We start from the raw sequence: 13,721 nt of genomic DNA on the forward strand, positions 1-13,721 counted from the left end.
GGCAGGAGTAGCTTGGCTCACATAAAAGGGAAGATCCAAAGGAATCATTTAACGACACAACCACAGATACCTGATAAGAAACCACAAAGAAATGATGCCCAAGGTACTGAACTAATCGATGCTATGTGCAGTTGAAAGAAGAGTCTAAGGCTGTTGCCAGGGATGTTTTTTATAGTCCTGTATGTGCACAATGGACGGGGCTGGCTGTATCTTGCTGCTGAGGGGTTGCTCAGTGCTGCAGGAGCAGCATGCTCCTGGACATTATTGGGAAGGGGCAGGAAGCAGATTTTAGAGTTGTGCTTCATGGCTTGAATGTTATAATCTGTTTTACAAGTCTGAACTGACTCCAGAGCTAGCTCTGTTTATTGTTAATCTATTTTGCTATTAGTGCTTCCAGAAGTCTTACTGACAACACTGTGCTATTTAGTGGTGGTGGGCAAGTCTCTTCCCTGATTTGCAGCATTACCCTTTCAATACAGGCACCTTGTTTCTGTGCATGAGTCTTTACAGCCAAGACACTGGTGGGCTTTAAAGTCATTACTTTTTTTTTTTTTTTTAGCAGTGAGGCACAGTAATTAGCATTTCTCTCGTTTTACGCTGCATCTTCCTTTCCATGCATAACTGAAGGGCTGGTCGGGGACTTGGCGAGCTCTGTGCTGGTACAACATCCCCGTGGCTGGCGTTACTCTTTGTGACTCAGGGCTCGGGAGAGCCATGCGGCCATGGGCTGCCTCTGCCATCAGCAGCAAGGGGACGCAGAGCCAAATTTGTGTGTCACCGTCACACGAGAGCATTAAAAGCGGACTGGTGGCAGTCTGTCTCAGAAGCCCTGGGTGTCCCCCAGCCTGACAAAGCCTGGCTGGATGTGGGAAGTCGCTGGGATGACTTTTGTAGCCAAGCCAACAACAGGTTGCTGTAGGACCTACCGGTTAAACCTCATGTCATGGGGCAAGATGCACCTGAGCACTGGGGCTGAAAGTCGCTGAAGAAGTCCGGCACTTTTGGCCCTTCATCCATCAGCTGAGATTGGCACCATCCATCCTCTGCACGGGCTGGGAGACGTAAATTTGTTTGATCTCTCCCAGGGCAGGTCCAGAGTTCCCACAGACAGTTTTGTTCTTAGTGGACCACTCAGAGAGTCAGTCTTGTGAAATATCACGTGGCAAACTCAGACGTGTTGTGTAAGTACCATCTGTCAGACATCACTACACCAGATTTCCTTGCTTGGCTTTTTTTTTTTAAATGGGTATTAGCTGATGTTTCAGCATATGCTGAAAGGCCACAAAAAGGATCGGTAAGATCATGAGGCGTGTTCTTCTACCTAGCACAACCACAGAGCATCCCCGACTTTATTCTAATTTGAACTAGAACCATTTTTTTTAAGGGAAAAAAATCCTAATTCTTTCTAGATTCGCCTCTGGTAGAAAACTTATCACTGCCAACCCTTGATGAGCTTAAATATATAAAATCAGATTTTGGTGGAGATTCCTGCTGGAGTGGTTTGGGGTACAGTCACTCTCCACAGTCTGTTTGTTCCTTCTCAACCCCAGAGCTGGCAGAAAGGAAGACGCAGACCACAATGTGGTGTAGTTATCTCTCCCTCCTTTTCATCTGGGGTTTACATTAAGAGGGTTGATGCAGGCATCTGAGGTATGGGCACATGTTCTGTGGTAGCAGAGAGAAACCAAAGACAAGGCAGAAGCTCTTGAAAGGTGCTGGAGAGATTTAGGAGTACAGCTCCCACATTTCTGGGCAGGATGTGTACACTGATGCTGTTGGGTACCAGTGGAAGCACAGTGCTTTCACAGCGGTGACCAGCATTTACAGGAACATACACAACTTTGTCACCAAATTCATCCTGCTGCTGTGACAAGCACCACATTGCCTAATCCCTGCCAGAAACACTCTGGCCAAGCCAGCCTTACAGGTGGCGAGTCCCTGCTGCAGCCATGGCACCCTTCAAATCCTCTGACAGGTAGTAACTTTTGCCTAATTTCTGCATATTTATCCGCAGACTTCTTCAATACGTCAATTCTCACACCTAATTATGTTCAGGCTGGAATGGCCTTTTCCTTCAGTGGTGTTTACTACCCCGCTCTGCCTTCATTTTGCTAGACTAAACAACCATTCCCTGAGTATCCCTGCGGTCCCTCCCCATGTTCCTTCCATCCAAGTTCATTCCTCTTGAACCATTCTCACATACAACACTTGAAAACCCAGGGATTATTTTCCCATATCGTGCCACTGGAAGGACTTTGTAATTCCAGAGGAATGAGGACAACTGCTCCAGGTCTTGTATTAAGCCGCAGCACTCCCTGATCCTGCGTGAGGACTAAGCTCTCTCCTTTGGTGGCACGTGGTGCTAGGAGGTGCTCTGGGAAGTTGAAATGCTGTGGCATGACGATGGGCTCCCCACAGCACTGGGCCACACAAGATGGTATCTTCTCACCTCGTGAACCTTGAGGAAACCTTCGGCAGCTCCAGGACTGCCCTGTGAGGCGTTGCTTTCTGCTTGTGGGGTGTCCTGCACCAACCTTTAGCGCTGGTTTGCAGCAGAAAGCTGGCCTCTCCCAACCCCTGCGTCCTGCGGCACACAGGCCCTGCCTGCCCCACTCCTCTTTACGTCAGCCGGAGCTGCGAGGTCAGATCCCTGGAGCTGCTCTGGAAATTTACCCCCCAGCTGCATTTTCTCTAAAGATGTTAAGATTAATTTTCTCAAGAGAATTCAGGGAAAAGCTTCTGTGGTTTTTTGTGTATCGTTTACTTCTCTGGGACTTGTTGGACATTCTCCAGGGATTCCAAGCCTGTACTTTGGGTAAATATTTATTCCTTGTTATTTGAAGCAAAGGATGAAAGCCCCACCACACACTCTGCGCAGCATCTCCAACTGGTTTGAAGGTGCAGGAGCTTTTTAGTGCCATAAATAGACATTAACAGGGGAAGCTGTGAAATCCGCATGGTGGCTGCTTACAGAACTGGGTGAGCAGCACTTGTGGTGGGGAGTGAAATCTGGAGGGTTACTGCTGCTACAGACACCGGCTGTGCTTTGCGCTGTGTGAGATCCTGGAACTGGGGACATTTCCCTGACATCAGGTGAAGTGACTTGGTGCATTTTTTAATTTTTTTTTAAACCTTGATAGAAATTCCACAATATAACCCCTTAATGGAATGGATATTTTTACATTCCTTTGGGGGTTGATAGGTTTTGTTTTGCAAAATGATCCCATTTGTTTCTAGGTTGATTTTTCAAACATCACACCGTAACAAAACTGAATTACTAGCATAACATTAAAATTTTCTGTTCTGGAAAGGTTTAATGAAAGCTCCAGTTTGGGTTTTATGAAATTCAGAATGTTGAGAAAGACACATTTCTGGTATTTGTCAAATCTGCATTTTCTGTGAGATTATTTATTTTTTTTTCTGTGAAGTTACCTATTATCTCCTAGCAGGATTTTGTTAATCAGCCTGATAACCCACACCAGTGCATCCTTCCAGATGCTTCTCCTTAAGGATGGTCAAATCTCACCTGGTCCCAGTTACATTAATCACTTTGTTTTGCTGCAAACCCTCTGTGCTCCGTGACAACAGTCATTCAGACTGTATCACCTGGACTGTCATCACAAGTTTCTCTCATGTTTTCTACCAGGCACTTCAGGTCCCAGTATAAGGTCAGGTGGTTACATGAACACAGTGAAGGTTTCTGGCTGGGACATGCCTGGATTTACCAAGACAGAGCTGCTCAGCACCTCCTGGAGATACAACAACCCATTCACCTTGTCACATGAAGTCCTTCATCTACAGGGAAATTGTGTTAGCATTGTTCGTGCATCACAGAGTGAAAAACACCCCCCTTTGCCCTGCTGCAAAGGGATAATCTTGTAATTTTGTTGGTCTGACATCAGATCAATACAATTAGGCATGGGCATCTGCAATTTGGTGTATGCGTAAATTGTTTAAAACTCAGCATGAGCCACCAGCCCACAGCCTCTTAACTGGATTATAGTTCAGGACTGCCTGTTCCTGAAAGATTATATTCAAGTGGTAAGAAGAACCAAATAATTCATGTGGTTTTGGCACCTGAATTCGTTGTGCTAGACACCAAAGGAATAATCAAACTTTTTCATTCTAACAAAAAAGTGCAGATCTTTGTGTAATGCTTGGCTTTATTGCTATTTCAGCTTCCCGAATGATGCTCTTTTCCTGGTTCTTGCTAAGCCCAGCTCTGAGTAACAATGCTGCCCTTTTTACTAGATAGGCCAAGAAAGGCATTAGCCTGCCACATGCGGTTACATTCCTGAAGGGACTCCAGCTGATGTAGTGATCTCCCTGCCAAAGATGTCCACACCTATTAAGTCTTTTTGCAGGCCATATGCAATGGCTTCTCTGAACAGAGGTTTCTTCTAGGTTGCATTTTAGGCTGTTCTTGCCCTAAAGCATCATCTGAGGTCAGGTGCAGGCATAAGTCTCAATAATCCCCAAAACAAATAGAGGATTCTACCAAGGACTCAAATGCACCTCAAATGAGGGCAAACCGAAGGCATCTGGGTCCAAAGTAATTCTGTGATGTAACACTTTGGGGAGAATTACAAGAAAACAAGCTAGGGCTTTGCAGCATTTTATACATAGCGTGGTCTAAAACTAATCCGTCTGTAGAGCAGAAGGAAACAGAAGCCACGGGAGAAGGGAAGTGACTGTTACCAGCCTGTAGTTATTTATGACTGCCATCTGTGTCATTATGCAGCCTGTCATGTTGATTTGGGAATTTCAAAGCAACAGCAGGAATAGACATAAGACCTTTTCACTCCAAACACACTGACAACTTAACCGACTTGAGCCAAATGAGCTTTTGCTTTTTGGGTTGTTGTTGTTGTTGTCATCGTTGCTATTTTGTTGCTCCTAGGAGCCCTGCTGTCAAGCCACAGAGATGAACTGTTCTGGTTGTGCTAAGCTAGTGCTTGAGAAATCCAGGTCTTGATTTTTATTTTTATTTTTTTCTGCTGTCAAGAGATGTTCGTGACAAATTGGATACAGGGAGCAGAGACTTAAAGATGGGGCCCTCTGTCTTCCTTTTGGCTCACCCCACTGCAAATAAATCATGGCATAACTCACCCTCTCTGCAAATGATCTTGTTCGGGAAGCCAGCCCTGATAGTGGCCTGTCACTGCTGCAGAGGGAGAGGTCAAATTGCTTTGTGATGACTTCAGTATGTAGGAGGTGACAGTGATGCTCTAGTACATCACTGAAGACAAATGGCCAAGCTGCACTCACTCACTCATTCCCTAAATGCTGTTGCAGTCAATATAATGTGAAACAAACAAACAAACAAACAAAACATACAGAAGAAACCTATTTCTGAGATGGGGGACACAGAAATGGCTGCACTGGCTCACCCTGACACCTCCATGGATGCCCAGCCAGTGAGAAAGTTGGAGGCTTCAGAGGAAGGTGCAAAAAACCTTCAAATGAAACAATCACACACCAGTTTGCTTAGAGAGGTTACCCTTATTTATCATATGTGCTTGCTGTGAGTCAATGATCGGTGATTGCCCTGGAGTCTAAAAATAATGAAAGAGCATTCTTTTAAAGAATTTTAAGGTGTGATGTAGCTGTGCCTATTCCTGTGACCCTAACACAGGTCAGCACTGGCTGAAGGCTGAATGGCTGAATCCCCCTAAATGACCTGCCATCCATATCCTGCAAAAGGCTCCCCTGAAACTTGAAGGATCTCCTAGATGTACAGGAAATACCAAAAAAATGAAAGTATATTGCTTTAATCTGTCTCCACCAGAAGGTGGGACCTGTACAGGTTAATCACACCTGGAAATGTTGCTTATGCTCTTTGGAAAGAGGTCTGTGAGGCAATGGCATGATCTCTTGGTAGGGGGGTAGGTGCTGCATAGGAAGGAAATGGGGATGGAGGGGAAGGCAGGCAGGATGAAATGGGGTTGTAGAGGGTAAATATCTCCATCTATCACTGTGTGCCCCTCACAGGCCCCACATGCTGCCTCTGCCTTCAGAAGTCTCGGTAGCTATATGCTAGGGCTGATGGGGTGGCATTGCCATGCTTGGTGTATCCCAAGCAATAAATATTTCAGAGAATAAAATTGGTTTCAGTTTCCAGCGAAGTCAAACAGATGCACAGGTGCTGAAGTGCCAACACCAGCTTAAGTCGCCTTGTCTTCTCCAAGACATAAGGCTATGTTTATAATTAAGCCTGCCTTAATGACTTCACTGAAGAGCAATGGAGCAAAGAGCTGTGCTGAAGTGGACTCAGGGTCGCATTACCAAACCATAGGAATCTCCTTTGCATTGCTGCGATGAAAACGGACTGCTCTAATTTATTGTTGCCTCTTAGCTGGTGTCTAATTAATGACTACTTTTCTCACTCAGGATAATTCTGATTCTTCCATTCTCTACTTTTGTGGGTGTTTCTGGTAGATTGGAGAGGCCTGGAAAGCAAAGTCATGCTGTGTGCAACCAGGTCTCAACATTTTCCTAAATACTGTTGGAATTAATTTCCCTCACTTGAAGGAATCTCAGTTCCAGTACAGAACCAGCATCTTGGTGTTTGTCTCTTTTAAATAGCTGAAACACTTGTGCTTCTCTATGCCTTTTGTATAGTACTGGATTATAGTGAAAGTCTCTTTGTTAGCAGCTTAACCACTTCATCCCTAAGCTCCTTTGTGCCTTGGGGATGAATAACAAACAAAACCCGGTGACAAGCTGCTGGTTAGGTGTCTGAAGAAAAGCCTGTTGGGGCTGGGGAAAGGCGCTTGGTGGGGGCAATGTGCCTGCCTAGCTTTGAGCAGCTAATTGCCTGGAGTGCCGACTTAGGAGTTATCACTGCTGCCTCTCTGCTTACAGAAGTACTGCTGGAGTACTTGCTGCTGCCTCTCTTCTCAGTGACAGAGCAATTTAGGGGTTAGGCAGGCCAGACTGCATTCTGGAAGTGCCAATCTTTCTCCTTTCAAGAGAGAGGAAGCTCAGATCTTAAGTTAGGTGTCTCTGTGCTAGGCATGAGGTAGCTGGAGTACACTGCGACCTTACTGCCGAACCTGGTGGCAGGATCACATCCTGACTTACTGATCTGATCTAGCACTTACAGGTATGACACCCTGATCTGTGATAGTGCTTGGAAAGAACATATTCGGCAAAGGTAACTGCCAAAGATCTCCTACTCTCCGTCCTTGCCCCTTCTTCCTAATTTCTACCTTACTTTTCTACCTGTCACATACTTTGTTTCTTTCTCCTGGCTTTTCTTGTTCTGCATCTGCCTTTCTGGAAGAAACTTCTTTGCTTGAGTAAAACCTGGAGCTTTGCTACATAACCAGCTCTGTTCTTCCCCCTTTCTATTTGGTTCATAGGCCGTAGGAACAGGAACCATCTCATCCTGCCTTACTCATTATTGTTGCCATATACGTAATTCAAACTTTACATTCACTGAGGTTAGCAGTCACAAATCGTATACTGGAAAGGGAATCCCACGTGAAGTCCAGCTTTTTCAAACTACTGCCCACAAGGTGGGCCTCTAAAGCTGTGTGAGTGTTTTGGAAACAGGACTACACTAACCTCTAGTTATTCTAGCTGTGATTACCACAGAGACAGAAATAAATTCATACTGCTATCCCCACCTTTCTGAGATTATCCATTTCCAGGAATAGTTTCAGCTTGTGCCCTGACTAATGCCTGTCACTGACCAGACTCAGCAGTCCAATTTTCCATAAAGATTTTCCTGTCTGACTTTCCATTGTTTCCCTATCTGCTCCAGGGCAGGTCTTTGTGATACACAGTTTTAGGATATCTGAGGGATCCATATCACTGGTAACAAACACTTCTGAATAGTTATCTCGTATGTTGTCTTTATGGCCACAGAAAATGGAAAAAACAGAAAACAGAAAACTGTGAACCTGTACTATGGCTATGAGAGCTACAGGATAGCAAACGCCATGAAGAGTGGTGTCAGGAACTCACCTTCCATCTTAGGCAAGCTGGTGCAATCTTTGTTAGTTGAGCGTGTCCCTGCTGTCCTTGTCCTTGCAATCTTCAGGCTGGTCCCCTTCCCTGGACTGTGATTTTGCTGTGTCCTGCTCAGGCACAACAGTTTTGTCAGAGTTGTCTTTCCTTGGGGGCAAAGGCTTGCTTGTGTGTTCAGTGCCTTCAGCATCTTCAGCTCCTTTCAGAGCAAGTGTTTGTCCCTCAAGGGCAGTGTTTTGGGTCAGCTCCTCCCCATTTTGTCTCACCAGCTGTCCTTGACCTGCATCCAGTCTGTCTTCTGCTGCTGTGTCCAGCTTTCCTCCATGGCTATTTGAAGAGTCCTCAGTGGATTCCTGTTCTGAAGCTGTGTTTTTCTTAAAGCTAGCTCCATCTAAATCATCTCCCGTGGACAAGGTCTCCTCACTGCTGTGCATGGCAGCCTGCACAGCATTTGGAAGGCTACTTTGTGAGGCACCGCTATTTGTGCTCTCCTCCTGAGAGATGTCAGAAGTGCCAGGCTTCCCATTGCCGTCTTCCTCAACAGGTTCCTTACTTGGCTTGGGACCTGGCTCTGAATCTCCTGTGCTGGCTGCAGAGACCTCCATGCTGAGCCCCTTCACTCCTCTCCGTTCCTCCTTCTGGCCATTGGGGGCAGACTGGGCCTTCCCACTTCGCCTTTGTGATGATGAGGCCCCATGATCTTGGAGGCTTGGTTGTTTCACCTTCTCCTCCAACTCAGCTGTGCAGTTCTCTTCCACTCCCTCCTCACCTCTGCTCTTCTGCTTGTCCATACCAAGGCTCCTCTAAGAAAAGGAGGATACGTTTATGTCAGCTTATTGTTCAGTATCCAGTATTTCTTGTCTATGATGATACCCAAAACATGAGAACAAATTTGCTGAGGCCATTAAAGGAAGCAAAAGCATGTAGGTGGTGTAGGGACCAGACTAAGTGAGGGTTGTTATAGTGACAATTTAAGGGCCAGTGCAAGAAGTCAAGTTGCTCTCCCATCGTGCTGCCTGGAGAGTGCTAGCAAGGGGCACATTTACTCCAACACAAAGGTCTCCCCTCTCTGCACAGTCTAATAGCCTCCAACTTTCCTGATAGTGCATGTTTTGAGTAAACTCAGCAGCCACCCTTGAACTAATGAACTCACCTGGCTGTCGGGGTCATCCTTCAGAAAAGACATGTCCTCGCCTTCTTTTGCATCCCATCTGTGAAGGAAAAAAATGCGGAATTTAGGCCTTCAGTTTCTCATATCAAACAGCCACTCTCTCTGGCTGGGCAAGGATTTCTACCATGTCCATCCACTCCTTGTCTGAGCCTCTCGTCCAGGCAAAAACAAATAAAGGTGGTGAACCTAACTGGTCCAGTTCCTTTTCCTGGCAACTGCAAAACACTCAGCCCATCCAGAGATAGTCATCTGAGGCTACTAAATCTTAATGAACTGGCTGTTATAATTCTAAATGTAATGAAAACATAAAATCCAATTGCCAGAACAGACATTTGTTGTTAGACTAATAAGATATATGGTGATATGCTTATGGTGATGTCTGCCACAGCCTGGTCCTGCTTATCTGACAGTGCCCAAACATCCCAGATCTCCACAATGGCAGACACAGAGGCAGACAGTGAAGGATAAAATTGCTCTGAAGTACCTTGGGAGATGGTAGGCAGAGACATGTGGAAGGCTGCAAGGATGGCCATAACGGTCAGACTGAAGGTCCAGCTCACCCAGGCCCTATTGCCCACTCAGAATCACTGGCTTGGGGTAGAGTTTGAAAAGAGGGCAAGTGTGTCTAACACCTCCCCTCCCAACTTCCAGAAATGTGCAGCTCTGGAATTTCCTGAGCTCAGATGCTATCTCTGTGTTGAGTCATGCTCACTCGGTACACAGTCTCTTCCAAGGATTTGTGTAAGTGCATTTTGGCCCCATAATAAATTTTGCAGCAGCTACAATACATGTATCTCATGCTAAAGAGGGCAACAGCTCTGCTTAAAAAGCTGCATGGAGAAGTGTTGTCTTTTGCTTCTTTGAATTTGCCAGGGTGAATGTAGATCTGAATTTGTCCATGCAGAGCTACCAGGCAGGACAGGCCTTAGATACCCTTCCCTTCTCGTACGTGTGCCTGGTGAATTGTGTCACACATGCACACACATAGATGTGTATATATATATATATGTCGTCCCTGCCACAAACTCTTAAAATAAGTGTGCAAAGGTGTGCGAGATTTAATTCCTCTCTAGACAGACTCTGCTGGGCTCACTGGCCTCTTCAGTTGGCAAATGTAGGCCAAGATACAAGAAATGAAAACACACATTAAGGTGACTGCAGAGTCAGGCATTTCCAGAGGCAAAAGTGCACTGTTAAGGCAACCCCACGTGCCCTTGTGAAAATTGTGTGGGAATTACCATCACAGCCTCCAATGTAGAATCACATCGAGCTACTTCACACTCAGCAAAGTCCCTAGGGCAGGAGCAAGTTGCATTTGCAAGCACCTGAAGGCTCTCTGAGGGTGTGGAGCTGGGTATGCTGTCCTCAATAAGCCTGGCGATGAAGCAGCTTGGAGCCGTGCTTTAAGGTTTAGGGGCAGTTGTGACCCAGCACCCAGAGCACAGCCAACAAGGTCTTGTCCTGAATACAGGGTAGGTCCCTGCCACTGGCTGTGCCAACTCAAACTGCAAAAGGGCCCCCAGCACTGGTGTATTTTCAGCAGTACCCTGCAAGAGCCTTGAAAGTCGGGCTGTACAGGCAGAGCCCATCACACAGAGTCAATAGTGTTAAATTCGGGCATGGGCTGCCCTTGTCACCAATTCCATCTGCATGCAGCATCAGTATTGGTGGGTCTACTGACCAGTTTCCCCAGATAAATGTCTAAGCAGAGGAATGACGTGCTGACTGCAGGTTTCTGCCTCACCCTGCTCTGCCTACTCAGCCACTGCATGGCTCCTGCAGAGCCAGCCCAGAACAGACCACCCCCACAGGTCTAAAGATAGCCAAAACTAGCTAGACAGCAATTCTGAAATAATCAACACCTCAGCCTGATGTGTTCCTCCCCCCCCATCATTACTGCTAACACACCAGAGTGCATTACTAATCGCTGACACGCAACAAATATACTCAACACGTTCCTCAGCATAGCTAGTGCTATCCCTGGGATGTTCTCACACAGCAACGTGGCTCCAAATTCTTTTGGGGACAAGGTGCAGCCAGAAGTTACCACCAGACATCATGATCCAAATGGCTCTTACCACTGCTGTTGAGTCGCTTGGACTTAAATGGGAGAGAAGTTGGCAAGTGGTAAAGGGCAGATAGGAGCGGAGGTAAGGAATAATCAGTACCCGTAAAGCACCCCTGAGCCTTTCTGAAATGAGAAGAAAGGGCTCAGGAATGGATCTTCCCAAAGAGAAGCAGGGGAAGAAAGGATGCTCCTCCGGTTTCAGAGACAAGGTTACATGGCCAGATGGGATCCCTTCCAGGTCAACAGAGGATGCAGAAGCAGCAGAAGTCCATGAGGTGAGATGGATGGGCAGGAGAGCTACTCTGAAATAATTCTGGCAGGATGGTGCTGAGGGAGGTGGCCATGCTGCAGCAGATGAATGCTTGGCTTCCTCTTGCCCCTAATTTTCCAAGGTCGACAGGTGAAGGTAAGGACTTTAGGGCATGACTCCATGCTCCAGCTACTCATCTCAGTAGTGTTTAAGATACTTCTTTGTAGTTTTAAATGAACCATGACTTTCCATGCTGGCAGCTGATACGTGAGAAGTACTGAAAGGGCAAACAAGAATTAAAAAAATAAATCAAGCAACCTTCTAGCCCCATTTCTAATGGAAGATGGTCAGGGAAGAGTATGATGAATTATTTCATTGTTGAATAAAATGAGAAAAAAGAAAAAGAATCATCGTCTCTGTGGAGACAATAGTACATGAGATTTTATAATTTCATCAGCAAGATAATTTAGGCATCTAAACAGGATGCCAGCACCAGCCATTCTGGGGCCTTAAAGCCTTTAAATGGGTATGAATAATATCCTGACTAAACCCAGCAGCCCTAGAGGAGTTAGATGCCCTAAAATGCCTCCAAGCCTCTGCACTGGAGGCACAAATGTACTGGAAAATGTACCTTCTTGGTCTGTTGTGACAGAAGTAACAGGCTGTGGATGCCCAAGACAAGCCAGGCATCCTCTCTGATGCACACCTTTTGGGTCTCCCAACAGAAAGTGCTAAATCTTGCTGTGCAATCTGGCCAGCTGAGCTTCCCCTCTTCCCAGGCAAAGAACGGATCCCAGAGACAGCTGTCACTTTGAACTGGCTGACCTCGCTGGTGGGCTTTGGCTCTCGTGTTCTTCAAGCAGGGATGTGTGAGGCATAAGGGAGTTTAAGCCTGCAGCACTCACTGCAATAAACCTCTTGTTAAATGGGCAGGGAGTGTGTGAGAAAATCAAAGGAATAATCCGAATAATACTGTATTATTACAGCAGTTAAAAGTGCCGATACCCACGTACAGCCCTCTGCAGTCTGAAATGATGCTAGCTGTCCTAGCTGCTGGCAGGGAGGAGGTTGCTTTCAATGATCTAGCCAAGCTCTGGAGCTGAAAAGTCAGAGACCACTGTGAGAAGAAACTACAACTAGCGAGGGGCAGTTCAACAAGATGTCGTCAAACAGCACACCAAGCTGGCCAGCCAGAGTCCCAGCCCACAATTATTTCTTTGAATTTCTGCCATAAGACAGCTCGCCAAGGCATTCCTTCTGAGCATGGTTCTGAGAACGCAGCACAGAAGGAGAAAGAAACGTCTCAGGACCCTGCGGTGATTTCTGGAAACCAGTCAGCATCTGTCTGTCACAGGCACGCTTTGGGGCATAAGTCTTTGCTGAAGAGGAGGAAAGGAGATGGAGACAGGGCAGTGGGCAGGCTCCCATCCCTTCCCCGGGGTCTGACTGGTGCAGAGATGGAACCCGAGGCAGAATCTGGGTGAAGCTGTTTGACCCGCAGGCTGTGGCAAGGAGGGAGCAGATCGTTGCGTGATGTATCTGTCTGCTTTGCCTATAAAAGGGAAGCAACAAACTCTTTGTCCTTTCCAAGGCGCCACACAAAATCAACACAGCTCTTTCATTTAGTGTTCTCCCGGCACATATTTAACCAACTATACACATCTAATCTGTACAGCTAAAATGTCCTCAGAGCAGAAAATGACTGTATTAGGATTAAACTTTAAGATTAAACATTGGAAAGGCATGAGGCTTATCTTGTCATCAAATCCTTCTAACATCATATTTTCTGAAGTCTTTCCTTATATTCTGCTGCTTAGGAGAAAAGAGAGGGCAGGGCCAGGGGTGTGCTTCATCTGGCTGAGCAAACTCACTGATCCCACACTTTCTACACCCAAGAAGGGCCCAGAGATGCATCCCAGCTCTCATGGTGAGATAAGATGAGCATGGCCAACAGTTGAAGGTGTGACCAGAATAAATCAGATACGCTATGATACAAAGCTCCTTTCTGTGCTTTCCCACCAAACCCTGAAAAGCAGAAAAACAAGAAGATCCCAGCAGAAAGGATGAAAAAGGAAGTATATTTGCAGTGAGTGTAACACAAGTGCCCAGCAAACGCTGACAGGGAAACCACAATGCCCCTGTTCTGTGCAATTTCTTCCAGCCCTTGGGAACACCAAGCATGTGCCCCACAATGAGACTCAATCTGCTCTGCAGCAATCAGCTCTCTGAACCCTTTTCAAAGCAGAAGACACAGCACT

The 13,721-nt window shown here is 46.3% G+C and overlaps 1 protein-coding gene across 4 annotated transcripts in view; it reads right to left on the minus strand.

Annotated features, from left to right (window-relative positions):
- Window positions 1-13,721, minus strand: part of CCDC9B (coiled-coil domain containing 9B) — a 54,869-nt gene that overhangs the window by 3,109 nt on the left and 38,039 nt on the right. For all 4 annotated transcript variants that reach the window (XM_013099168.5, XM_072038656.1, XM_072038657.1 and 1 more), the window contains 2 exons: window positions 9,128-9,185; window positions 7,972-8,777 (listed from right to left, as the gene is read on the minus strand). In XM_013099168.5, coding sequence (XP_012954622.4) covers window positions 8,004-8,777; window positions 9,128-9,185 — 832 coding nt within the window. In that variant the 3' untranslated portion in view covers window positions 7,972-8,003. The remainder of the gene's footprint in view (window positions 1-7,971; window positions 8,778-9,127; window positions 9,186-13,721) is intronic.

Source organism: Anas platyrhynchos, chromosome 5, assembly GCF_047663525.1.
Source record: "Anas platyrhynchos isolate ZD024472 breed Pekin duck chromosome 5, IASCAAS_PekinDuck_T2T, whole genome shotgun sequence".
NCBI classification, from domain to species: Eukaryota; Metazoa; Chordata; class Aves; order Anseriformes; family Anatidae; genus Anas; species Anas platyrhynchos.